At 43.9% G+C, this 21,097-nt stretch overlaps 1 protein-coding gene across 2 annotated transcripts in view; it reads right to left on the bottom strand.

The window, feature by feature from the left end:
* Nucleotides 1-5,559: 5,559 nt before the first annotated feature.
* Nucleotides 5,560-21,097, bottom strand: part of ppm1bb (protein phosphatase, Mg2+/Mn2+ dependent, 1Bb) — a 33,774-nt gene continuing 18,236 nt past the window's right edge. The window contains exons 2-6 of one of the 2 annotated variants that reach the window (XM_063216764.1): nucleotides 14,727-15,574; nucleotides 14,006-14,123; nucleotides 12,725-12,836; nucleotides 12,260-12,317; nucleotides 5,560-6,948 (exon numbers count right to left, since the gene is read on the bottom strand). In XM_063216764.1, the coding sequence (XP_063072834.1) occupies nucleotides 6,919-6,948; nucleotides 12,260-12,317; nucleotides 12,725-12,836; nucleotides 14,006-14,123; nucleotides 14,727-15,557 (1,149 nt within the window). In that variant the 5' untranslated portion in view covers nucleotides 15,558-15,574 and the 3' untranslated portion in view covers nucleotides 5,560-6,918. Of the gene's footprint in view, nucleotides 6,949-7,504; nucleotides 10,442-12,259; nucleotides 12,318-12,724; nucleotides 12,837-14,005; nucleotides 14,124-14,726; nucleotides 15,575-21,097 lie in introns of those variants that run through there. The other variant, XM_063216763.1, reaches the window with a different exon arrangement.

Genomic DNA, 21,097 nt, shown 5'->3' with positions numbered 1-21,097 from the left:
CTGTAAACTTTAACGCCATCAAAAGATTGCAGGTTTTTAAAATCTGCTTTAAAATGAGCCCTTTTTAATCCTTAACTTTTGCCAGTTCGGGATATGAATGGTTATTGATTTTTAACAAGCAATGAGCAGGAAGTGACGAATGTGATCTGTAAGTAGGTAGGCTACTATACGGTTCACTGAATAAAGGGGTAGGCCAAATAAATGTGTGAGCAAGTTCCTTCACCATTCACCAAACACGCACATATCACAAAACTTGACAGCACAGAAAACTTATTTAATTAACGACTATCTATCCAGCGCTGCCACTCTCAATGTATGTAGGCATGCTTACAGTATGTTAAACATTTACAGAGATTTAACTTTCACCAATGACATCAACGTGTAAATCTGCACTCTATTATCAGAAGTATGCTGGTGACTCCTGTACAGCTCCTCTCATTTAATATATGAAGAGCTTTGTTGCAAAATGACGTATATCCATTTTGCAAAATGTTGGGAAATTGACTTTTTTGTATTGGGCATTGCATTGCATTCTATTGCAAAATGCACTTTATATAGGTTTAATGAATAGTATGTTTTGAATAGCAAGAATTCACACATGGATGATAGGACTTCTGAACAGTCATTTCCAATAATAAATTGTGAAAGTCAAAAATGGTGGATACATCGCTTTGAGACTTCATAAAGACTCTGTGCAATGACGTAGTGGTGTAGAACTGAGAGTTGTCAAAGACTATTACAGCCTTCCACTGGAGGAATGGAGCCCACTACAGGAGGCTACCTTTTAATACATGATGTCAACGAGTAAATCTGAAATGTATTATCTTGATTCCTCTTGAGTCCTGGAGGTCCAGCTCCCCTCATGTGGGATGGCCAGTGTCATGTTCCCACTCAGCATTCCTGCCTCTGGCCCCTTTCTCTGCTGTCCACAACACTCCGGTGCGCCACGGCACCAACGTCATAATTAACACAGGGGGGAATCTCCAGACCTCACTGGCTAAATGTAATTACTCCTCTCCTCCCTCCTCTCAAATCTCTCACTTTTCTCTCTGTTCCCCTCTCTCTCTCTCTCTCTCTCTCTCTCTCTCTCTCTCTCTCTCTCTCTCTCTCTCTCTCTCTCTCTCTCTCCTTAATTCCTTCCTGCTAGCCACCATGTTTCAGGATGGCTGGAGAAACACAATGTGCAGTCATGTCCAGTCCTGGCATAGCAGACCACTGGGGGAGAGAGAGGCTTGCGGAAAGGGGTTGGGGCGGTGGTGAGTGGGTGAAAGCGGGCTGGCTACACTGAAACAGGTTTGCACCCCCAGCCCCCACCCCTCCTTCTTGTGGCCCATCTATGATGTCTGCTTGGCCTGCACTGGCCTCTCCTGTGTAATTCCTACCCTCAGGCAGAAGGACAGAGAGGGGGCAATGAGACGTCCGTATTACTTACGCAAAAGTGATTCACAGCATGCTTGCAGGGACATGACCACTGGTGCCGTCCTATAGGATAGGCCCAGATTGGTCATAGAAAGGGGGTCTGACTGTTGCGAATTTCAAGACACACATTATTCAATGATCAGCCAATATCCTTGTGACCTCGGAAGAAAAGGGAGACAAAAATGTTGAACTTTCAGCAGGCCATACAAGTAGACACTGCATGTGCCTAGAGCGTTGCTGTGTGTTCAGAGGGATGTATGCATGGGATGGTGTGTCTCATCAGATTTACAATGCTACACGGATCCATTGACTTTCACTAGCTTAGCGACATATTCCCTCTTTTTACTTGTCTTAAAGCAAGACAACGCTTAACATGAAAAATAATACACTTAACCTTTATAAACCGAAGCCAACGATTTTAACTGGATTAAGCCCAAAAATAGTGGCATACCCCTTTAAGGAAAGCTGAATGCAGGGGACCAGAGTGTGTACAGAAAAGACTCAGAAATAGATGGTAACCAAAAGTTTGAAGACTGATCATATGAGTATTACTGTGTAATAATAATACATCTAAAAAGGTCTATTTGGGGGACCACCAAGACATACAGGGAGTTACTGTAGGTCCATGCAGGCCTGTAGGGAGGGGGGTTCGAGGGGATCGTTCGTTGCTTTTTGTTAAAACCGTTTTATGAAAAATGCAATATATCTGCTTGTTAAAATTAACAAAACTCTCAAATTTCTATGTGCACAATAGAAAATAATTGCTAGAATAAAATGTTATGTCTGATTTCAACACTCTACAATTGACTTAAATGCCTTTATTATGCTGTATTTATTCAGTGAGTCAGAATGCAATTAATAGCAGCAACAGCAGACTTGCATCAAACTAATAATGAATAAAACATTTCTAAATTAAAAGAAGCGTGCTCGCATATAGGGGACAGTGAGCAGCCGTGGCATAGTGGTTAGAGAGTTGGTCTTTCAATCTAGGGGTTGCAGGTTCGAATCCCCCTGACCTCTACCTAAATCTCCATCAATGGCTGACGTGCCCTTGAGCAAGGCACCTAACCCCACATTGCTCCAGGGACTGTAACCAATACCCTGAAAAGAATAATTGTAAGTCACTTTGAATAAATGAAAGCGTTAGCTAAGTGCAATGTAATAATTGGAGTAGGGCGCCAAATGAAGTCCACTTTCGGGTGGAAAAGATCCCCCCCACCACAATGTTGGCTACGGGCCTGCCATGTGTGTCATCCCCTGATCCTACCTTGATGGTCTCTCCAAATTTCAACTTCCATACTTGCCTGTTCAAATATGTAGAGATTGAAGAGCCCAAAACAATGTCATCAATCCTCTTAACTGAAGTTTGATCAGACATCATCATCACACACACACACACGGCGTGGCATTGGTCAAATGAAGAAGACGGACAGGGTCAGGAGCAGCTGCTGTTTCTGAGAGGGGTTGACACCAACACTCCAGCCAATACACACTTCACTGTTTGCTCTGGGAGCCAGGCACAGTGGCAAGACTGTGGAAACTCCTTCAAACGACAGTGAGTGTGTTAACACAGACATGGCAGGACAACGGAGTTTAAACAGTAAAAGCTTGTATGCATTAGGCTGTGTGTGTTATTATGTTTCAAAAGATTTTTTGTTTTAAAATGATGCATTGCTGATAGCATAACTCAACACTCAACGAAATTACAGTTCTGCATTTAACCCATCTGACATTGAAGCCATGGCAACAGTTCAGGGTAACTGAAAAGAAAATAAAGGTCCGATCAGTATTTTCTTTTCAGTTATCTTCCGTTTGGTCCAGCACCTGTGCCACTGATGTGCGTGCATTCTTTGACTTTCTGGATTAACAGTTCAGGGTAGACATATCAAAAGCATAAGCAGAAGTAAATTCATGCTGTAAGTACACTGGTACACTGGTTGCACAGCAGTTATTCCACTGTAGAAAATAAGATAGAAGGGACAGTAACTGTAGCAGTTACATCTATTCAGAACTGCCATCGAACCAGTCAGCTGATCACAAGAGCAGTTATTCAGTGAAGTCAACTTTTTTTTTACAGTGGCAACGTGGCAATATGTCACAGGCACTTTAGTCAAGGAGAATGGGAGATGGAAAACACTGGTCTTTCCCTGTCACCACACACCCCACCTGTGGATGTATGTAATCTATTAGTGATCTGCATGTATAGCCATGCACAAGATGTTTAAAACCTGGTGGGGCTTTCCATCTCAGATCAGCACACCTGCAGTCCACAGGAGTTCTCAGCCCTCCCACCGCCTGTGGATTATCTTAATCTGTTAATCAGGGCAGGCCGACACATTGGACAGAGACACAGCCAGTGGGGGAGAGGTGTTAGCCAGGGTGAGGGTATCATTAGGAAGGGATGAGCTTGCAGGGGCACAACCTGACATCCAGTAGGGGAATGTGTGGTGCGTCTGTGTCTATATGGGGGGGGGGGGGGGTTAATTGGGGGTTGGTTGACCCACCCCCCCACACCAATAGAGTCAGGGACTTTAGGGCAGTTTAGGACTTAATCCAAATCAATCTCCCTCCTAAACTACTCTACTTGCCTTGGGTGGACACATTCAGGGTGGGTTGTAGGCGTGGTGGTTACAGCGTCTTAATCATCCAGAATGCACACCGTTACAGGTCACAGGGATGTTTAGGGCATCAAAAATAATGAAGCTCATTCCTTCTCCACCTCTTTTGCCAGGCGTTTGACATGCTCCAGATGCCTTTGCATCTCTCTCAAGTGACCAAATACTGTGACGATGCTGGATTCAATCTTCTGAACACTGCTCAACAATATGCAACAGGTGCATAAAAACAAATGTATGCCCTTGCAGCCTTATGTAACTTGCAGAAACTACATTTATACTTCCACCAACACGTGCAAACCATTTTCAGTCCTACACAAACTCAGCAGAGTCAGCAAGAACATAGCTGCTTCTCCTCTTCCCTCTAGTGTTCAGAAGCAGAAAAAGCACCAGTGCCTGCACATGGACTGTAGTGTCCTAATTTGTTACAGCCCAAGACAAGCTTTTAGCAATACCTCACACAACACATACAGTAGGCCTACATTTAAGCACTGGTATATCACTTCAATGCATACATCTACGGTATGACAATTACAAAATGACAGGTAGGCTATGTAAAAAAAAAGAAGATTCAAATGGCATTGCCTATAACACCTTAATTCAATACAATATTAGGAAGTGATTTATTCAGATTCTTCAGATTAGACAACTCACACATAGTTTCAATGTAAATCAAGAGAAATCCTTTATTAGTAATAACAGACTGAGATCAGGAGGCGGTTTTGTTTTCCGAGTAACACCTCATTCGCGGAGCCATAAGGAGGGAGTATGAGTGGGCTGGGCAAGGGGGGAGAATAAATAAACGACTACTTATAAATAATGTTTGGTTGCACTGATCATTTCACTCAGTCATTGAGAGAGGTGAGTATAGCACAAAATAGATCATCTTCACAACCGTCCATTAGGTTCATTCAGCAAATAACTTTTTATTTTTTTTATCTTAATGATTTTTGGGGAGTAATGGGAACAATTTTCATACATGTACAATCAAAGTTATAAATCTAAGCTTCTCCTTTTAAAGCTACACACCGGGGCAGATTAGATTATTCCACTTTTCAGTTGAGATTCCAATGAGACCTTAAAGACACTTGATCGCCACTATACACACAACGCGGCCGGCAGAGGTTCTGCCAGGCCAGACCACCGGTCACAGTAGTAGCTGAAGATCCGAGGCACATCGCACAACATAAAAGTCCCCCAAAGAATGTCTAAGCTGCACTGTAGGAGAACCTATATGTCAGCGGAGAAACCCAAAAGCTTTGGGAATAACCCCAAGGTTCTTTGGAGAACCATTTAGAAGCTCCAACGCAGTGGTTAACTGAAGGTTCCTCAAAGAACCTTAAGGGCTTTTGGCTTCTCTGAGGAACCTTCAAGTAAAACCTAAGGGTACGTCCAAGAAGCAACTTGCCATCAATAGGTTCCTCGCAAAACTTTTAGGCTCCTCAGGAAACTTTTCAAGGTTCCCCACAGTGGCAAAATGAAAGTTCTTCTGGAACTTTTATTTATAAAAAAAAATAATAATAAAAAAAAAATTACAGTGCAGAGTCCATCAGCTCATCCAGGGGAAACAATAGAAACAGAACACTACACAACAGTGCTTGACACGGGTGTAGATTTGTGTGTGGGGATGTTGTGTAGTGCAGCTGGCAGAATAGTTAATCTGGAGTACACAGTGGTCACCATTCATTGTTGTGAAGCTTTTGAACTGCAAAAGCAACGATTACGCATATTCATTTACCCCCTAGGTTGATTGAGACAGCTAAGAAATCGTAACTATTACCTACTGGTGTTTTGTCTTTTAATCTTCAGAGCACTTCCGGTGAGTTATATCTACAAACATATCTGCACTGTACTGTAGAAATACTCTAACAATCTCAACTTTCTCAAATATTTTATTGTTTTTTTATATATAGGTTTCTGTATTCAAATGTGAGTGCAATCCAAACATTACCCATTATCCAATACAATCTGACCCCTTCGACTGCTTCTTCAGAAGAGCTTTTAAAACGCTATATCATTCCCACAGAAAATCATCCATTTCAAAATCTACAACAGTTCAAAGAGAGGAAAAAAAAACAGAAGGCAAGATGGAGGAAAGCAAATCATGTGACCGGATGAGATACATACACTGGACAGAGTAGGGCGGGGACAGTGGGCTCGGCTGGGACCTAAAGGCTCATTTTTCTGCCACACCGTCTCTCCTACAGCTCCCATGCCTGTCTTTTAGTCAGACATAACAACCCCACCCCAGGGACATCAGCAAGAGCATCTGCCGACAGGTTGCTCAGGGGAGGGTAGACGACTGAACGCGTGAAGCCAGAACACAGCACCATGTTGGACTTGTATAGCTTGTCTTGGCTAGAGCTGAAAGACAAAAGACGTGAGTCTGTGCAATTGGTACATGTGTGCCTGTGTGTGTTTGTGAGAGAGACAGTCAGTGACGTAAAGAGTCCTGAAGCACACTGTCCCACCCTCCGCTCTTTAGAAGGACCCAGTAAGGTGTTGGCACTGCATAGCCTTGTGAGGCTCCAAAAACAAAAACAAAAAATCTAGAGTTCACCACAGGAGCCACCTAAGCCAAAATACCTTGCAGACGCACCACTGTGATTCTCAAAAGGTAGTGGGTGTGAGGCAAGATTGTGGAAATCACAGAAAAGGATGAGGGAAAAAAATGGTATCTACTGTACAAAAAAAAAAGAATGTGTGTATGTCTGTGTAATTTCCTTTGTGTTTTAGCCAAACACAGCAATAAAACATTTCCTATGAATCTCTGGGAATTAAAAAAAAAATCAAAACAAAAAAGTGGATGAGGATATTTCCTTCTGTGTGGACTGAGGACATTCTGGTGTTGAAGACGGAGATGGAGGTGACTTTACTCCTTCAGCTACCAGGGCTCGTCCGGGTCGCCACCGTTCTGCCACAAGGGGAAAAAAGACAAGACAAAAAAGTCAGACCAATGAAGGAAGGAAAATCAGCAACAAGGCAAAGAGAATAGCAAAACAAATGCAAAGAAAGTCATAATCTAGTAATTCCTTGTGTACATAGGTCTGCAGCATCCCCACAGTTGGCTTCATGTATACCAACACAACAGGACAGCTTCCATATGTGAGCCTCTTACGTTTTTTTTTTTTTTTTGCAATAACCAAAATTTCACTGAATCACAAAGGGACTGTGTACAAGTATAAACAAACAAACATGTTGTCAAAACACCTAAACAAAGTATACATAAGAAGACATGAAAACACAAAACAAGACGAAAAGTATTGACTCCTTAACATATTCCCCAAAACGTAAACACAGCCATAAGACGCACAACATAAAGGCAGAAAAAACTGAACACAGTGTATGAGGTGGTCTTTTTTTAAACCAACGCAACACATTTCCTACTGTGGGACCCCTTGTTGGTGCGCAACACAGAGCACCATGGAACATCTAGCACTACAGTTTGGAATCATAAAAGGACGACACACTTTGTATGCGTTTCATAACCTTTATTATTTGACCTGAGATCCAAAGATGACTCATTTATGACACAGTCATGTGCTGGGGGGGAAGGGGGCACCACTCAGGCACTGGGGAGAGTCCATCAACATTTATTTGTAAAGCTTTCTTGTAAACGGCAAAAGAAAAATAGATTCACTGCTAAACCAAAACCATTCAACACTGTATTCAAACGCTTTAATGGCATAAACAAACACAATATTAAACCAAATGTAAAGAAACTCTTGTGATTATGTGTATAGTATATTTCATTTAAGAAGCTAAGCGTCAAAGTCCTGAGCCAAAAGCCCTTTACTAAAACAAGGAGATAATACATTCAGATAACAAGCAGGTCGGTCAGAAAACAAACCACACACACACACACACACACACACACACACACACACACACACACACACACACACACACACACACACACACACACACACACACACACACACACACACACACACACACACACACACACACAAATGATCATGTTCAAAACTTTTTCCTCCTAGTCAAACGTGTTAAAGCTTTTACAAACACCAGTGTGACCATGAGTGCAAAAAGACACGACATCCCATGAAGAGTCTCCAGGCTGCAGTGCAGACAGCAGTAAGTGCTGTGCTCAGCCCCAGAGCACTCAGGTCTGCAGCACTGCACTGCTGCGTCTCTATACATCACATTACCATGATGAATAGATGGGCAACAGTAGTACAGCAAGAGGGCTTCCTGGACCTGCCTTTGTAAGGTGATCTCAGGTTAAGTGCTAATACGTTTTTGACTGTGCTTCTGTTTTTGGATCCTTTCGCCGACAGATTTACTTGTGCTCTACGCTCAGCATTATCCGAGTATACTCCCTCACAGCAAACATAGAACACATCAATCATCCATCATCATATGGCAGAAAGAGTCTTTTCTTCACCACCATGTACAGTACTACTTACAGAGAGAAAAACACCCCTTAACCACCCCTCCACGAAGAAATCCCACACACAAATCAGTACAATTTTATATTGCTCAAAACAAATTCACAATCTCTCTCTCTCTCTCTCGCTCAGCTTCACACTCACACACGTCTCACATGCATCAACCCAAACATTCACAAACGGTAGCCAACCCTGAATGAGCAGGCAGCTATGACGTACAGCAGTGTTCCCCAGCTCTTTGAGGAGACGCCACTTTATGGAGCACTGCTGCAAACAGCAGGAGAGGAGATAAGAGTCAAGAGCACTGTGCTTAGTCAGGAGGTTACACGGAGCTGTGCTGTAGGTCTGTGTGGGCTTGTGCAAGCTGTGGCGCTTGTGAAAGAGTTTGCGCACTGGGCATTATATGCTAGAAACTGTATTGTAAAGGGCAGGTTTTATGGTGCGGTACTGATAAAGGGGGTGGGGGGTGTGTGGCTTCATACTGCAGAGGCAGCACTTTGGAGAAATATTTAGTCTTTGCCAACAGCACAATATTTACTGTGGACTACGACAGTGTTCAAACTTTAGACTACGGTAACTGGAGAGACGCCTTGAGGCGTGGATGGTATTATGTGCAGAGAAATGTTGCGAGGCAAGTCTCAAGGCTGAGGCCAGTGGTAAGCACTCAATTGCATAGATGAGGGGGTGGGGCGTGGGGGTTACACTGCTGACTAGGGATGCAAATGATCGATTAATTCATTAATCGTTAGTTGATTGCCTTAGCGATCGACTTAAGATTAATTGATAAGCTGTGTTTTCCCCCCGAAATCTCAATGTTTCTCGAAAAAAAAACCCTACTAAATCTAAAAAGTGAGATAAAATGCTATATTAAAAAGAATTCAATGTAATTTCTTTAATCCAAAGGTGATTTAATATTACCACTATTCACTCACTCTTAAATGCCCATTTCACCTGGGTTTCTTGTCAGTTGAATTGTCGATTTATTGCGATTTATGTTTTTTAATCAATTAACAAATTAATCGATTTGCATCGTTTATTAATCGTTTGCATCCCTATTGCTGACTACAATAAAATTGAAGGTGGGTTTTTTTGAGTATTGCTGACTAGTTTACATCTGTAGACTGGGACCCAATAGTGTTTCAGTTATCAGCAGAGAGTCATGGGTTGAGCTACTGTGTGCAGCAGCAAACAAGGTCAAACCAATGACCAAGCTCTCCACAATAAAGTCAGAGCTGAGACACAGAGACAGACCATCAGGGTCGGCGCCAGGTAGGGTAGGCTGTTGGCGAGGAATACCCCACTGCCACCTTGCTGATAGCCCAACTCACAAAAACAAAATGAACAAAGCAAAAATAGCAACAAATAGCCATCAGCATCGGTCTGCTTATGCTGCACAGACGTCACCCAGCCCCACTCAGGAGGAGGGCAAAGGTGGAAGAGGCCGATTGTGGAAAGGAGTAGAGCGTGTGTCGTGCCGTGTGTGAGCGGAAGGAGATTAGCCCTGCATAGCCCGCGGAACTGCCATGGACAAGGGGAACCGTTTGGATGTTGATGAGCAGTTGATTGTGTGCGGTGTGTGTGTTTGTGTGTCGTGTATATGTGTGTATAACTGGCGGTCATGCGATAGGTCTGCTGCTGCTTGAGCGTCCATCTTCAAGTGGGAGAGAGCTTCTGCTCATCCTCAGAAGAGGACTGTGAGGCAGGGGAGGGCGGAGGGGAGCGGGGCACAGTAGCAGCAGCAGCAGTAGTAGTAGCATTAGCATCCTCTTCCTCCCTGTGGCCTGGGCTGGAGAGGGAGGGGGCGGAGGAGGAGGAGGCAGGAGGAGGAGGCGGTGGTGGGCGGGCAGCGTAGGGCTGTCGATAGCTGGCCAAGGCCTCCTCCAGCACGTGTCTGTACTCGCCGCGGTGGTTGAGGCGGAACTGCCGCAGCGCCTCCAGCAGGTGGGCGGCCGCCGTGGCCCGCGAGGAGGAGGAGTCTGAACCCCCAGCGCCTTCCTGAGGTCAGAGGTCACCAGATGGGGCCCAGTGTCAGTGAAGCAGGAGTGAGGAGGGGGGAGAGAAGAGATACAGAGAAAGGATACAGGAGAGAGAGAGAGAGAGAGAGAGAGAGAGAGAGAGAGAGAGAGAGAGAGAGAGAGAGAGAGAGAGAGAGAATGAAGAAAAGAAATACAGAAAGAAAAAAGCAGAGAGATGAAACAGGAAGAACACGAGACAGAAAATAGAAGAAGAGGAAGAAGAAGAAGAAGAAGAAGAAGAAGAGAGAAGAGAAAGAGTGTAAGGCGAGAGAAGATGTCTGGCATGACCTGGTGCCCCTATATGAGCCTTAAGAGGAACAGAGGGGCTGGGTGCCAGCACTGCCCTGTCCCTGTTCCCTCTCTGTGTGTGTGTGTCTGTCTGTGTGTGGAGTGTGTGTGTGTGTGTGTGTGTGTGTGTGTGTGTGTGTGTGTGTGTGTGTGTGTGTGTGTGTGTGTGTGTGTGTGTGTGTGTGTGTGTGTGTGTGTGTGTGTGTGTGTGTGTGTGTGGAATGTGATGAGAGACTGCTCCCACTGCCCAAACCCAAAGACCAATTGTGACATAACCACGTGTGAGGGAAAACGGGGATCAGACGACACACAGACTTGAAAGACAGGAAGTGATAAAACACAGGTGTGTAACCCCGCCCCCCTACCTACCTCATACAGACATACATACAAATGACAAAACTGAGAATCCCACTGCATCAGGCCCTACAGAGGCGGCGTACTAACAGACTCTAAGGGGTCTAACACAAGGAGCATATGCATCTCACGCAAAACACAGTTTTAAGGAACTCACATTCACTCTATACCAGGCACTTCAGAACATACAGTAAGTGACAGTGAAGCAAGAATATTTCAGTTTTCAGAATATGGCTGTGAGGGCCAACCTACCTTGGAGTCGTCATTAATAAAAAGAGTACGTTGTAGCACAGCCAACATCTGAACAAAACACTAGAAACCTAAGAGCCTATACAGGGTTCCCACTGGAAGGCAAAGTTAGAATGGGTTGAGCAGTAAGACGTTGTCACCATCTGTAGGGAACAGGTCAAAATGCTACCCATCTTCTGAGCTAAAGACGCAATTTAAACACGGAATAAAGATGCAATGTTAATCAGTGAATGTTTTCTCCATGCTTGTGTTTTCGGCCCAAAACTGTTACCTTTCGATAACAAGAAAGAAATTTAATTTCGCAGATATGCGCACAAGTGTGACAATCTTCTTGTGACAACGTTCTGTACGAGAATCCTTGAAATCCATTAAATTCTACCTTTAGCACAAAATATATTTCCCAAATATTTGCCAGTGGGAACCCTGCCTCCAAGAGGGCATATCTTATGCAAGCACAGGAGGCGCTAGTGCACAGGCCAGGCCAGGGTGGGCTATTCAACTCTGGTGATATTGTATTGTGGCGGCTCACCCTCCTCCCCACACCACCTCTGACTCTAAAGGGGGATTAGGACATCAATATTCACAGCCATCATCAAAGATGAATTGATCAACTTGAAATGAACAGGTCACACAACCTGCCTATTTGCCAGCAGAGTCAAATGGTTGTGAATAGAGTACAACTCCTCCCCCTTTTGGTCTAGAGAAATGATGCACAATTTGTGACAAATGAACACGACCTGAATCCCCTCTTTTGTTTTAAAGAAAAGTACATCTCTCCAGACCCAAAAGAACCAACATTAGAAGGTTGTGGTTCCACCAATGGTGTAGGTCTGTGAGGTGAGCATGGTCAGTATTATAAAAGGGACAGTGCAGACAGGCAAGTGGCGAGTGAAAACGGAAGACTCACCTCATCCTCTTCTCTCTGTGGGTTGAGCCTGTTGTATACTGCCTCAATGACACTACGTCTGGGAGAGACATACAGATATACAGCCGTGTCAAAGCACACACAAACAAGCATGTCTGAAACCACATCTACAGCAGACTACATTTCCCCAACTTGTTCTACAAAAAAAAGCACTGAACAAATGAACGCATAACCAAAGTTCAAAATTAAGCCAGCAATATCTAACAGTTCCTATGGCCATCAACGATAAATGACAAATCCATAGATGTGAAGTCATTTGCCCAAATAATCATCAATGCTAAAGTATTTTAATGGTGGTGTCCCACACAAACACAAAATATGCAAAAGCTTGCCTCCCCAGTTCACACAAACATCCAAAGCAGCTTCCATGACAAATAACGACAAATCCAGACATAAAAAAAAACATGAAGCCAGCCATTTCTGCTTTAAAATAGCGTGTGTTCCTACTTGCTGGCGAGACCACCTCCTGGCGGTAAGTTTGGGATGTTCTCTTTGGCGAGGTGATGCATGATGTGGGCCATGGTGGGGGCGCCTTCTTCTCCAGACTTTTCCATGAGGTCTGTAGACAGAAACACAGACAACAGGCCGAGAGAGGGGGTTGGATCAATGGTGCGCCGCAAAGGACTTCTGCTAATGCACAGGTCAATGCAGGATGTCTCCTCCGTATTGCTCAATCTATACAGCAACAATGCTCAATGTTTCCAGGAAGATGGCCCAGGGCATTATTTTTTGCTTTGTATTTCAAGCAGATGAGGATTAGTGCTCCGTCAGCTTTGCTGGGCAAATTTCCTACAATAGATTATGGTGTGGAGTGGTGACTAGACTCTGCCCCAACCACAATATCAAAAGGTCCGACACCTCCGTGTGGAGTCAGAAGTCAGAAGACTGCACAATAATCCCAAACAGAAAAATGTTTGTTTCATCAAGTTGCCTCTTAATGAGATGGGTGGACTTCACATATGAGTAGATGCTGAGCTAACAAATGTATTGGTATGCGTTTGGCTTCTAATATTTTATTGTCTGGCTTTACTGCCCGCATGGAGTGCCCACTTGTTTCGACTCTTCCCTGGTTTTGGCGTTTTGTTTTAGCGATGACGGACTTGTTTATGTTGTTTTTGTTTTGTGTTATAACTTTTAAGTGGGGGTCCATTTCAGTTCCATTCCGTTTACGGCCCTTTAAGTTGTCTTATCTGGCCCCAGATATGATTTTAATGTTATGCAATTTCATGTGAAATATGACAGGTTTTGTAAAGAATTTTTTTTATTTTTTTTCAGGCAACCAAGTGAAGTTGGGGTCTGTTGTAAAGGTGGTGGCCTTCAATATTGGCCTCAACTTGAAAAAGGATGGTCGTCGCACACTCAGAACTTCATGCAGTTACATTTAAATAAGACCAACGTTTCGGCTTACGCCTTCATCAGGGTCATCTTACACATAAACATGATGAAGGCGTAAGCCGAAACGTTGGTCTTATTAAATGTAACTGCATGAAGTTCTGAGTGTGTGAGGACCATTCTTTTTCAAGTTGAGTCTAATTGTCTGCCGTACGCACCTCAAACGGTGTGAGTTTACTGAAACCCGAAGAAAGACTTCAATATTGGCCTAAAAATGCAGATGCTGGTTTGTGTTCGTAATACGGCCCGAGGAGGACTTTATAAAATATGATGTGGCCCTTTGAATGAAAAAGGCTTCCCATCCCTGTTACAGATTATCACAAAAATAGGTATTACCTTCCACTCGAGACTCCAGCAGTTTGTCCAACTCTGTGTCCCTCTTCACAGCCTCCTCCGACACCTTCGGGGCATTGGGCAAACACACCAGCACCACACTCATGTTGTCTCGACTGCCCTAATGACAAACACAAACAAAAACTACAATCTGAGATGGATTATCCTGACTTCAGAAATTGAAAACACTGCAATATGATGCATTTGATCCATTTTCAAAGCATTCTGCTTTGATGTGTTAGCATAGGCAATGAAAATGAGGCACGCAATGGAATTCAGATTGGATGCGTATCCTTGGTTTGCTATTGTGTGAAAAATGGTACTGATTGGATCCGGAAAAAGTTATTTAGTACGCCAATCCATTTGTTAATTCCGGTCACATTTAGATAAAAAATAAATTGATTGTTTGATTTACTCAATGTCTTATTGTTTCCTTTAATTTAATATCTCAGTCCTTGGTAAGGTGCGATATTAAATGCAAGGAAAACAACAACAACAAAAAAACACCTGAAACTGACCCAAAACTATATTTGTGACCGTATCATGGGCACACTGTACCATTGCAACCCCAATAAATCGCAATCGCAAATGAGAAAATGACCGTTAAATTGCGCTTTTGCGAGACATTAAAATTAAACTTCGGTTGTCAATGACGTTGTGTGACATCACAAGGCCACGTGCACAAGGAAGGACAGTTGTAAGGAGAATGGTTGTGCAGGCATACCTTGTGTAGGCAGGTGTCGACTACTATGTTGCACACTTTCTCCAGGTCGTCGTAAACCTCCAGTCGGGAGTGCACAAACTCGCACAGCTCCTCGTTGCTCATGACGTCCCAGATGCCGTCGCAGGCCAGTACCACAAACTCGTCCTCCTCCATGGACCGCGCGATCTCATACACCTCAGGCTCCGGCGACACCAGCTGCTCGGTGGGACCCTTTCCGTCTACGCATTTGTAGTCGTAGTCACCGAGGGCACGCGAGACCGCCAGCGAGCCATTGACGCGCTGGATCATGACCGAGCCGCCGGCGTTCTGGATGCGCTCGCGCTCCAGTGGGTTGTTGGGCTTGTGGTCCTGTGTGGAGAAGCGCACCTGGCCTGACCGGCAGAGCACGGCGCGCGAGTCGCCGCAGTTGATGAAGTACAGGTGCTCGGGCGACAGCAGCACCGCCACCGCCGTGGAGCCGCTGCGGTCCATGCCGTTGCGCAGGTCGGTGAAGTTTCGCATATTCTCGTCAATCTTCAGGAAGCCCGAGCGGATGCCGGTCTTGACGCCCTCCACATCGGCGGGCCCTGGCCCAAAGTCCTCGCTGCCGGAGAGGATGTGCTCCAGCAGGTGCTTGGAGCAGTAGTTGGCCACGCGCGAGCCTGCGTGCCCGTCGTACACCGCGAAGAAGGACCAGTCGTCCAGCCCGTGTGGCAGGCCCACGACTGCCGTGTGCGCGTCCTCCATCTCCACCCGCCAGCCCTGCATGCTGCTCAAGCCATAGCGCAGACCGTTACCCCCGCCGTGGGCATTGTGCTTCTCTGTCTTGGGCTTGTCCAGGAAGGCCCCCATAGCTCAGGACATGAGGCCTGTGGACGCAGGAGGAAGGAAAGAGACGGAAAGTAAGACTGGAGGAAGGGATGGACAAAGAGCTCCCGAAATAAGCAACGACAACTACAATGACATTCGAAATATGACAGTTGATATAACAATGATAACAACACTCATCCAGGAATGGCCCCATGGCTCAGGAGGAGGCCAGTAGAATAGAACAGAGAATATCTATATTCTACATGCAATACGTCACTGTGGCGTGTACAAAAACGTATACAGTCGTTGTTCAGTAGAAACAAGAAATAATTAGACACCCACAACTAGGGATGCAAATGATTAATCGACTTTAGATTAGTTGTCGAGCAAGAGGTTGCTCGATCAAAATGTATGATTAATCGCTAGAGGGCGCTAGAGACTGTTGAGTAGTTCTAGTTCTAGGCCTATTCAAATCCATGGTGCGCAGATTTTATCTATTAAATCGTCATTGCAACTTCTAGAGTTCTTGTGGGTCTTTTGGAGATGTGTACTTGAATCTGTGATTATGCCAAGCCCAATGGTGTAAGTTGTTACTATTTGAATTATGAGAAAAACGATCTTTCAACACAGGCAAATGTCACTGCAAGCAGCATTTCACTGTATGGTTAAGCTTGCTATGTTAGCTTAGCGTGCTAACTAGCGAAATCACAAACGTAGTCATTTCAAATTGTGAGCTGTAATTTTAATCACTAACACCCTGTCAGATATCAAGACTAGTATTAGCTGAACTGGGCATGGTAATATATGACCATGCATGAAGAGGAGCACCATCTGTTCAAATCCATGTTAGCTGTAAGTGTTGTTGTCATAGCTCCATTCATTCTCAATGGAGCCTGTTAGCTTATTAGCTCTCCTTACAGACACAGGAAATAGCTTTTTTTTTGTTCAGAAACGAACTTTGTTGACATTACTATGCATCATGGACAACACACCACCCAAAATATAGCATTTCTTTATTTTGAAGCGTATAAAATTAAAATGCTTGTGGTTGATCATGCTGGCTGACACACCTATATGCAGACAAGTTCTGAGTCTGATCACGTTTCACTCAACGTTGTCTGTCATCATATCTCAGGCAACAGCAAGGCGACATAGAGGGGGCATGGGGCTACTAGTTCACTCCTGGGTGAAACCAAGCAATGCCCCCCCAAAGGTGATGTGGAGATGCCATAGAAAACATGTCTGCTTTCTTTTCCTAATGCATAATTACTTGAGGAATATATAATATAAGATAACATAATACAATATGGGCTAAATGATCATAATGTAATTCTCATAATATAATTTAATATAACAATATAGGCCTTTGTTTTAACAAACAGTATTTTAACTATTTAGCTGATATTTTAAAAGGCCCTATGAAATTCAGGTGAAAAAAACGCCGCTTATCAATTAATCGAAAGTCGATCGATAACACTATCAACTAATGATTAATGAATTAATCGATAATTTGCATCCCTACCCACAACACATATTCCAGCCACACACACCGTCCAAGTAAGCGTACAAATTTCAAACAACATATCACAAAGAGTCCCAACCTAAAAAAATAAGTTACACAATATGAAGTTTCACATTATTTTTTCCAGACATAATGTTGCAGCAAGGCTCAAAAAAGCACTGTGTCACTAACGCCATACCAAAGAGCAGTAATAAATGTCAATACATAACTAAGTCAGGGTGTAAATAATAATAGATAGAAAGAATTGTAGCGTATGGTGGGGTATTCTTGAATATCGAAATAATTGAATGGTTGGGCCCTGCCCTAGCTCCATAACAAAATAGAAGTGGAAAAGTAATTGGGGCAACATGGGGCATTCTTGAGTTTTGAAAATCACCAATCACTGCCTTGAAAAATCGATATCGAATCGTATCGTCATGGAGGCTGGGATTTACAGCCCCCTATAAGTAAGTGCTGCGCAATGTGCATGGGGGCACTAGTCTGGCCATCATGACGACAAAGATCATCCAGCCTAATCTGACCGTCACTTATCTCACGTAATGGGCCAAAAGACTTCTGAGTGGTGGGTTTCCCCGGGATCTAGGAAAACTGCTATGGATGACGCTACAACCAATTACAACCAATTACAACCAAGAACAAAGACACAGAAACTGAAGTGCCACTGACTGGAGCATGTAAACCTCACTCCACAGTCATTACGTTGAAGCAAATTACTGTGTTAAAGCTTTCCCTTGATTGCGTTCCTTTCGTGGGAAAATGGGCTTTCACTTTCACTTTCATTTTCATTCTAATTTTTATATTATACATTTCCAGTGCATAATGAATTTTATTTATTTAAAAAAAAAAAAACAGAACCGTACAAAACCGAAAACCGTGACCTTGAAACCGTGATATGGACCGAATCGTGACTTTTGTGAACCGTACCACCCCTACTGGGTGGGCAACAGACTACATGTGCATCATAAACTGGAAAGAAACAATGTCTAGCAAGCACATAAACTTAGCTGTTTGCCTGCCAATCCACAGAGGGGACTGTGTGATGTGCAAAAACACTGGAGGGAGATGAAAATGGAAAATGGGAAGGGGGAGTGGTATTTTCTGCTTTTGCTTTGGAAGTGAACTTCCAGTTCATAGCTAATATTGTCTTAACGGCAGATTCGCGAAAAGAATTCGAAAGGGCTGGATGGTGTTTGTCAGAAAAGTTATAACAAGTGCAGTTATGTTGACTCAGTCCCAATAACAATGGATGCCAAAACAAACAAAATGACTGACCTATTAAGGCTGTGATTCAGACTTGGCGGCCTGTGAGGCCAAGTGTCACACCTCTCTACCACACACACACACACACACACACACACACACACACAGTCACATGTCTTCCAAATGTGCAAAATCACACTGAACTGTGAAAATACACAATACTGCCAGGTAACAAACCGCTACAATGTCTATCTGTTTAGTTGACAGGATTACAATGTGAAACCGGCTTTAAGCCGCTTTGAGAAAAACCTCAAGCATTAAGACCATTACATCCCCAAATAGGCTGTGAAATAGTCATCCAAGAGATGGCTCAATATAACATTGTAGACAGCTGACCTCAGACCATACTCTTTGGCCAGCATGTTAATTGCAAACCGTACAACCAGTAACAAGGATCAGGGGGCAAGGGCAGGGGACATAAATGAGCCTTGGCTTGATTTCAAATTTCAATGGAATTCACCCTTCCCACTATTACGTATCTCAATTCGGCCATTCCAAACCCTCTCCGAATGAAATTAGTACAAGGGTTATTATGGTAAGAACAGGTCACCAGAATGTACCCCATTAGTTTATTCATTTCACAATACTTAGCAGCCTGCAGAAGCAGGTCCTAAAGAGCTTATTTGTGCTATTTGAATTTAACCAACAAATGTACCAGCAAGTACAAAATGATTGTGTCTACATGCTGATGGAGGCTGAAGCCGTCCGCTCACTCCTAGGAGCTCACCCCCACCAGTGGGTCGACTTCACCACACACGACAAGCATGGCAGGCATGTTCCCAAAAAAGACCACTGGTGGCTTTGGTAGGGGGCTGGTGGGGTGGATGGGCTACTGATGCAACAGAAGTCAGTGGGTGGTGGCACCATTAGGGCGGTGGCGGTGTGTGTGTGTGTGTGTGTGTGTGTGTGTGTGTGTGTGTGTGTGTGTGTGTGTGTGTGTGTGTGGGTGCGCGTACGTGTGTGCGTGGTCTAAAGGCTGGAACAAGGGGCCGAGAGTGTGGCAATGGGAAGAGCTTCTAGTTTTGGTGTTCCCAATCAGAGAATTCGATACCTAGGCAACATGATTCTTTGGGGAGGTGTGTCATCAAGTTTGACAAAGATGTAGTAAATATGAATAATGGCCTATTAAGCTACTTTGTTTGCATTGTGTTTGATGTTTCCCAGAATTAATCAAAAGGCCACCGTTTCTGTGTACAGTGTGAACACGTTTTAGTTTCAGGTTCATTTTAATTTCAGTGAAGACTAGTGTTACTGTGCTGGCATCAACTTGGTTGTGGTGGCAGGTAGGCACTATTAATCTGATAGCAAAATAATACATTTGGTGGCGTGTGCACTGCAGCATATGGGGGAGGGGGGAGGATGGGGTGGGTTTGTGCGGAGCCGCTGTTGTGCAGCGTCATGGTGTCCGTACAGTACTCGTCACTTGGCCTCCATCCCACCCTCTGAGCCACACAGGGCCGCTTTATTTAGACCCCAGCCAGTGGCACAGTCTTGACTGACACACGCAGCAGACGGGGCAGGTCGCGCCCCATTCACACAGCAGCGCAACGAGCCTAGCCTCACTGTGTACACACATCCTCTCTCATTCTTCGCCATGAACACACAGCTCTCAGCAACACACCCTTACCAGTGCAACACACCACTCTGTCCACAGCACACCCCCCTGACGTGAAAACACACCCATCCATCTGGACTGGAGCACATTTCACTCTGGTTAGCCTCTAAGCTTACTACTACTGACTGGCTCTACTGAGAACACCACAAGTCTTTGGGCACAGATGATATGAAGAAGAGGTTGATATTTTTCAAGTCCACCATAATCTTTTTTTTTTTAAGTCAACTATAATCAATTTTTCTTCCTACTTCTTCAGGAAGAACTCCAAGAACTTTAAGTTACCAGACGAAACAGGAAGCTGTGAAATTAAGACAAACCTGGTCATAATGTCTGTAAATTGAGTAAACTACAGACTTTTAATATATAATATATGCACATAAGAAACATGCATCATGAATGTCAACTGTCAGCGATTGTCAAGATTCAACATACAAAAAGCTTTATTGGGTCATTTCACATAAAATCAGACACTTTGGGACCCGACCGACACGGATTTCAATCATAAGCTTACTTGCTGTGCCTGTTTAGTAGCAAGATGGCACCAGATAACTGCATTTTTGTGAATCTGACACCAATATTAAAGGAGACACAGACTAGCAAAGGTTTACATGTGAGGGTAGGACACGATGCATTCAGCCTTGATTATATCAGTCAGTGTAAGTCACAAAAGGATGTCTGAGTAATTTGTAGAGCCAGAAAAGAGCTTTCAAAGAATACCTCAAACAGCATGGAATACAACAACCTTCAGAATATGAATTATGATACATTGAAAAATTAAAAATTGAATATCACAAAAAAACTTATATTTTAAAATTGCTGGTTTCTTGTCTAAACATAGCTTGTAAGGTCATAAACAACACCTGAAAATGGGGTGTTTGGTTCTTTATTCATTCAGAGATAATGGGACATAAATGTTGGAATGAGTTGTAATGAAGTAGTAATAGTCAGAGTAGTGTCACGGACAGGGCTGGACTGGCCATCTGGCATAACGGGCATTTTCCCGGTGGGCCCTGCAGCCATGTCTGTCCCTATTCCAGGAACTCTAAAACTACACAGCTTCTGCCCATTGTCAATGGACACAGTGGAAGCTAGACCATTTTAAGCATTCAGAGAAGGCAGGGTTGAAAGAAGAAGCTCAGTAAAGGAACTTTTTAAATGCTCAAGCATCAAAGGGTATGTTGTAGC

The sequence above is a fragment of the Engraulis encrasicolus genome, chromosome 15 (genome assembly GCF_034702125.1).
Source record: "Engraulis encrasicolus isolate BLACKSEA-1 chromosome 15, IST_EnEncr_1.0, whole genome shotgun sequence".
Classification (NCBI taxonomy): domain Eukaryota; kingdom Metazoa; phylum Chordata; class Actinopteri; order Clupeiformes; family Engraulidae; genus Engraulis; species Engraulis encrasicolus.
Note: the sequence above shows the minus strand (reverse complement) of the source record. Positions and strands in the feature narration are given on the sequence as shown.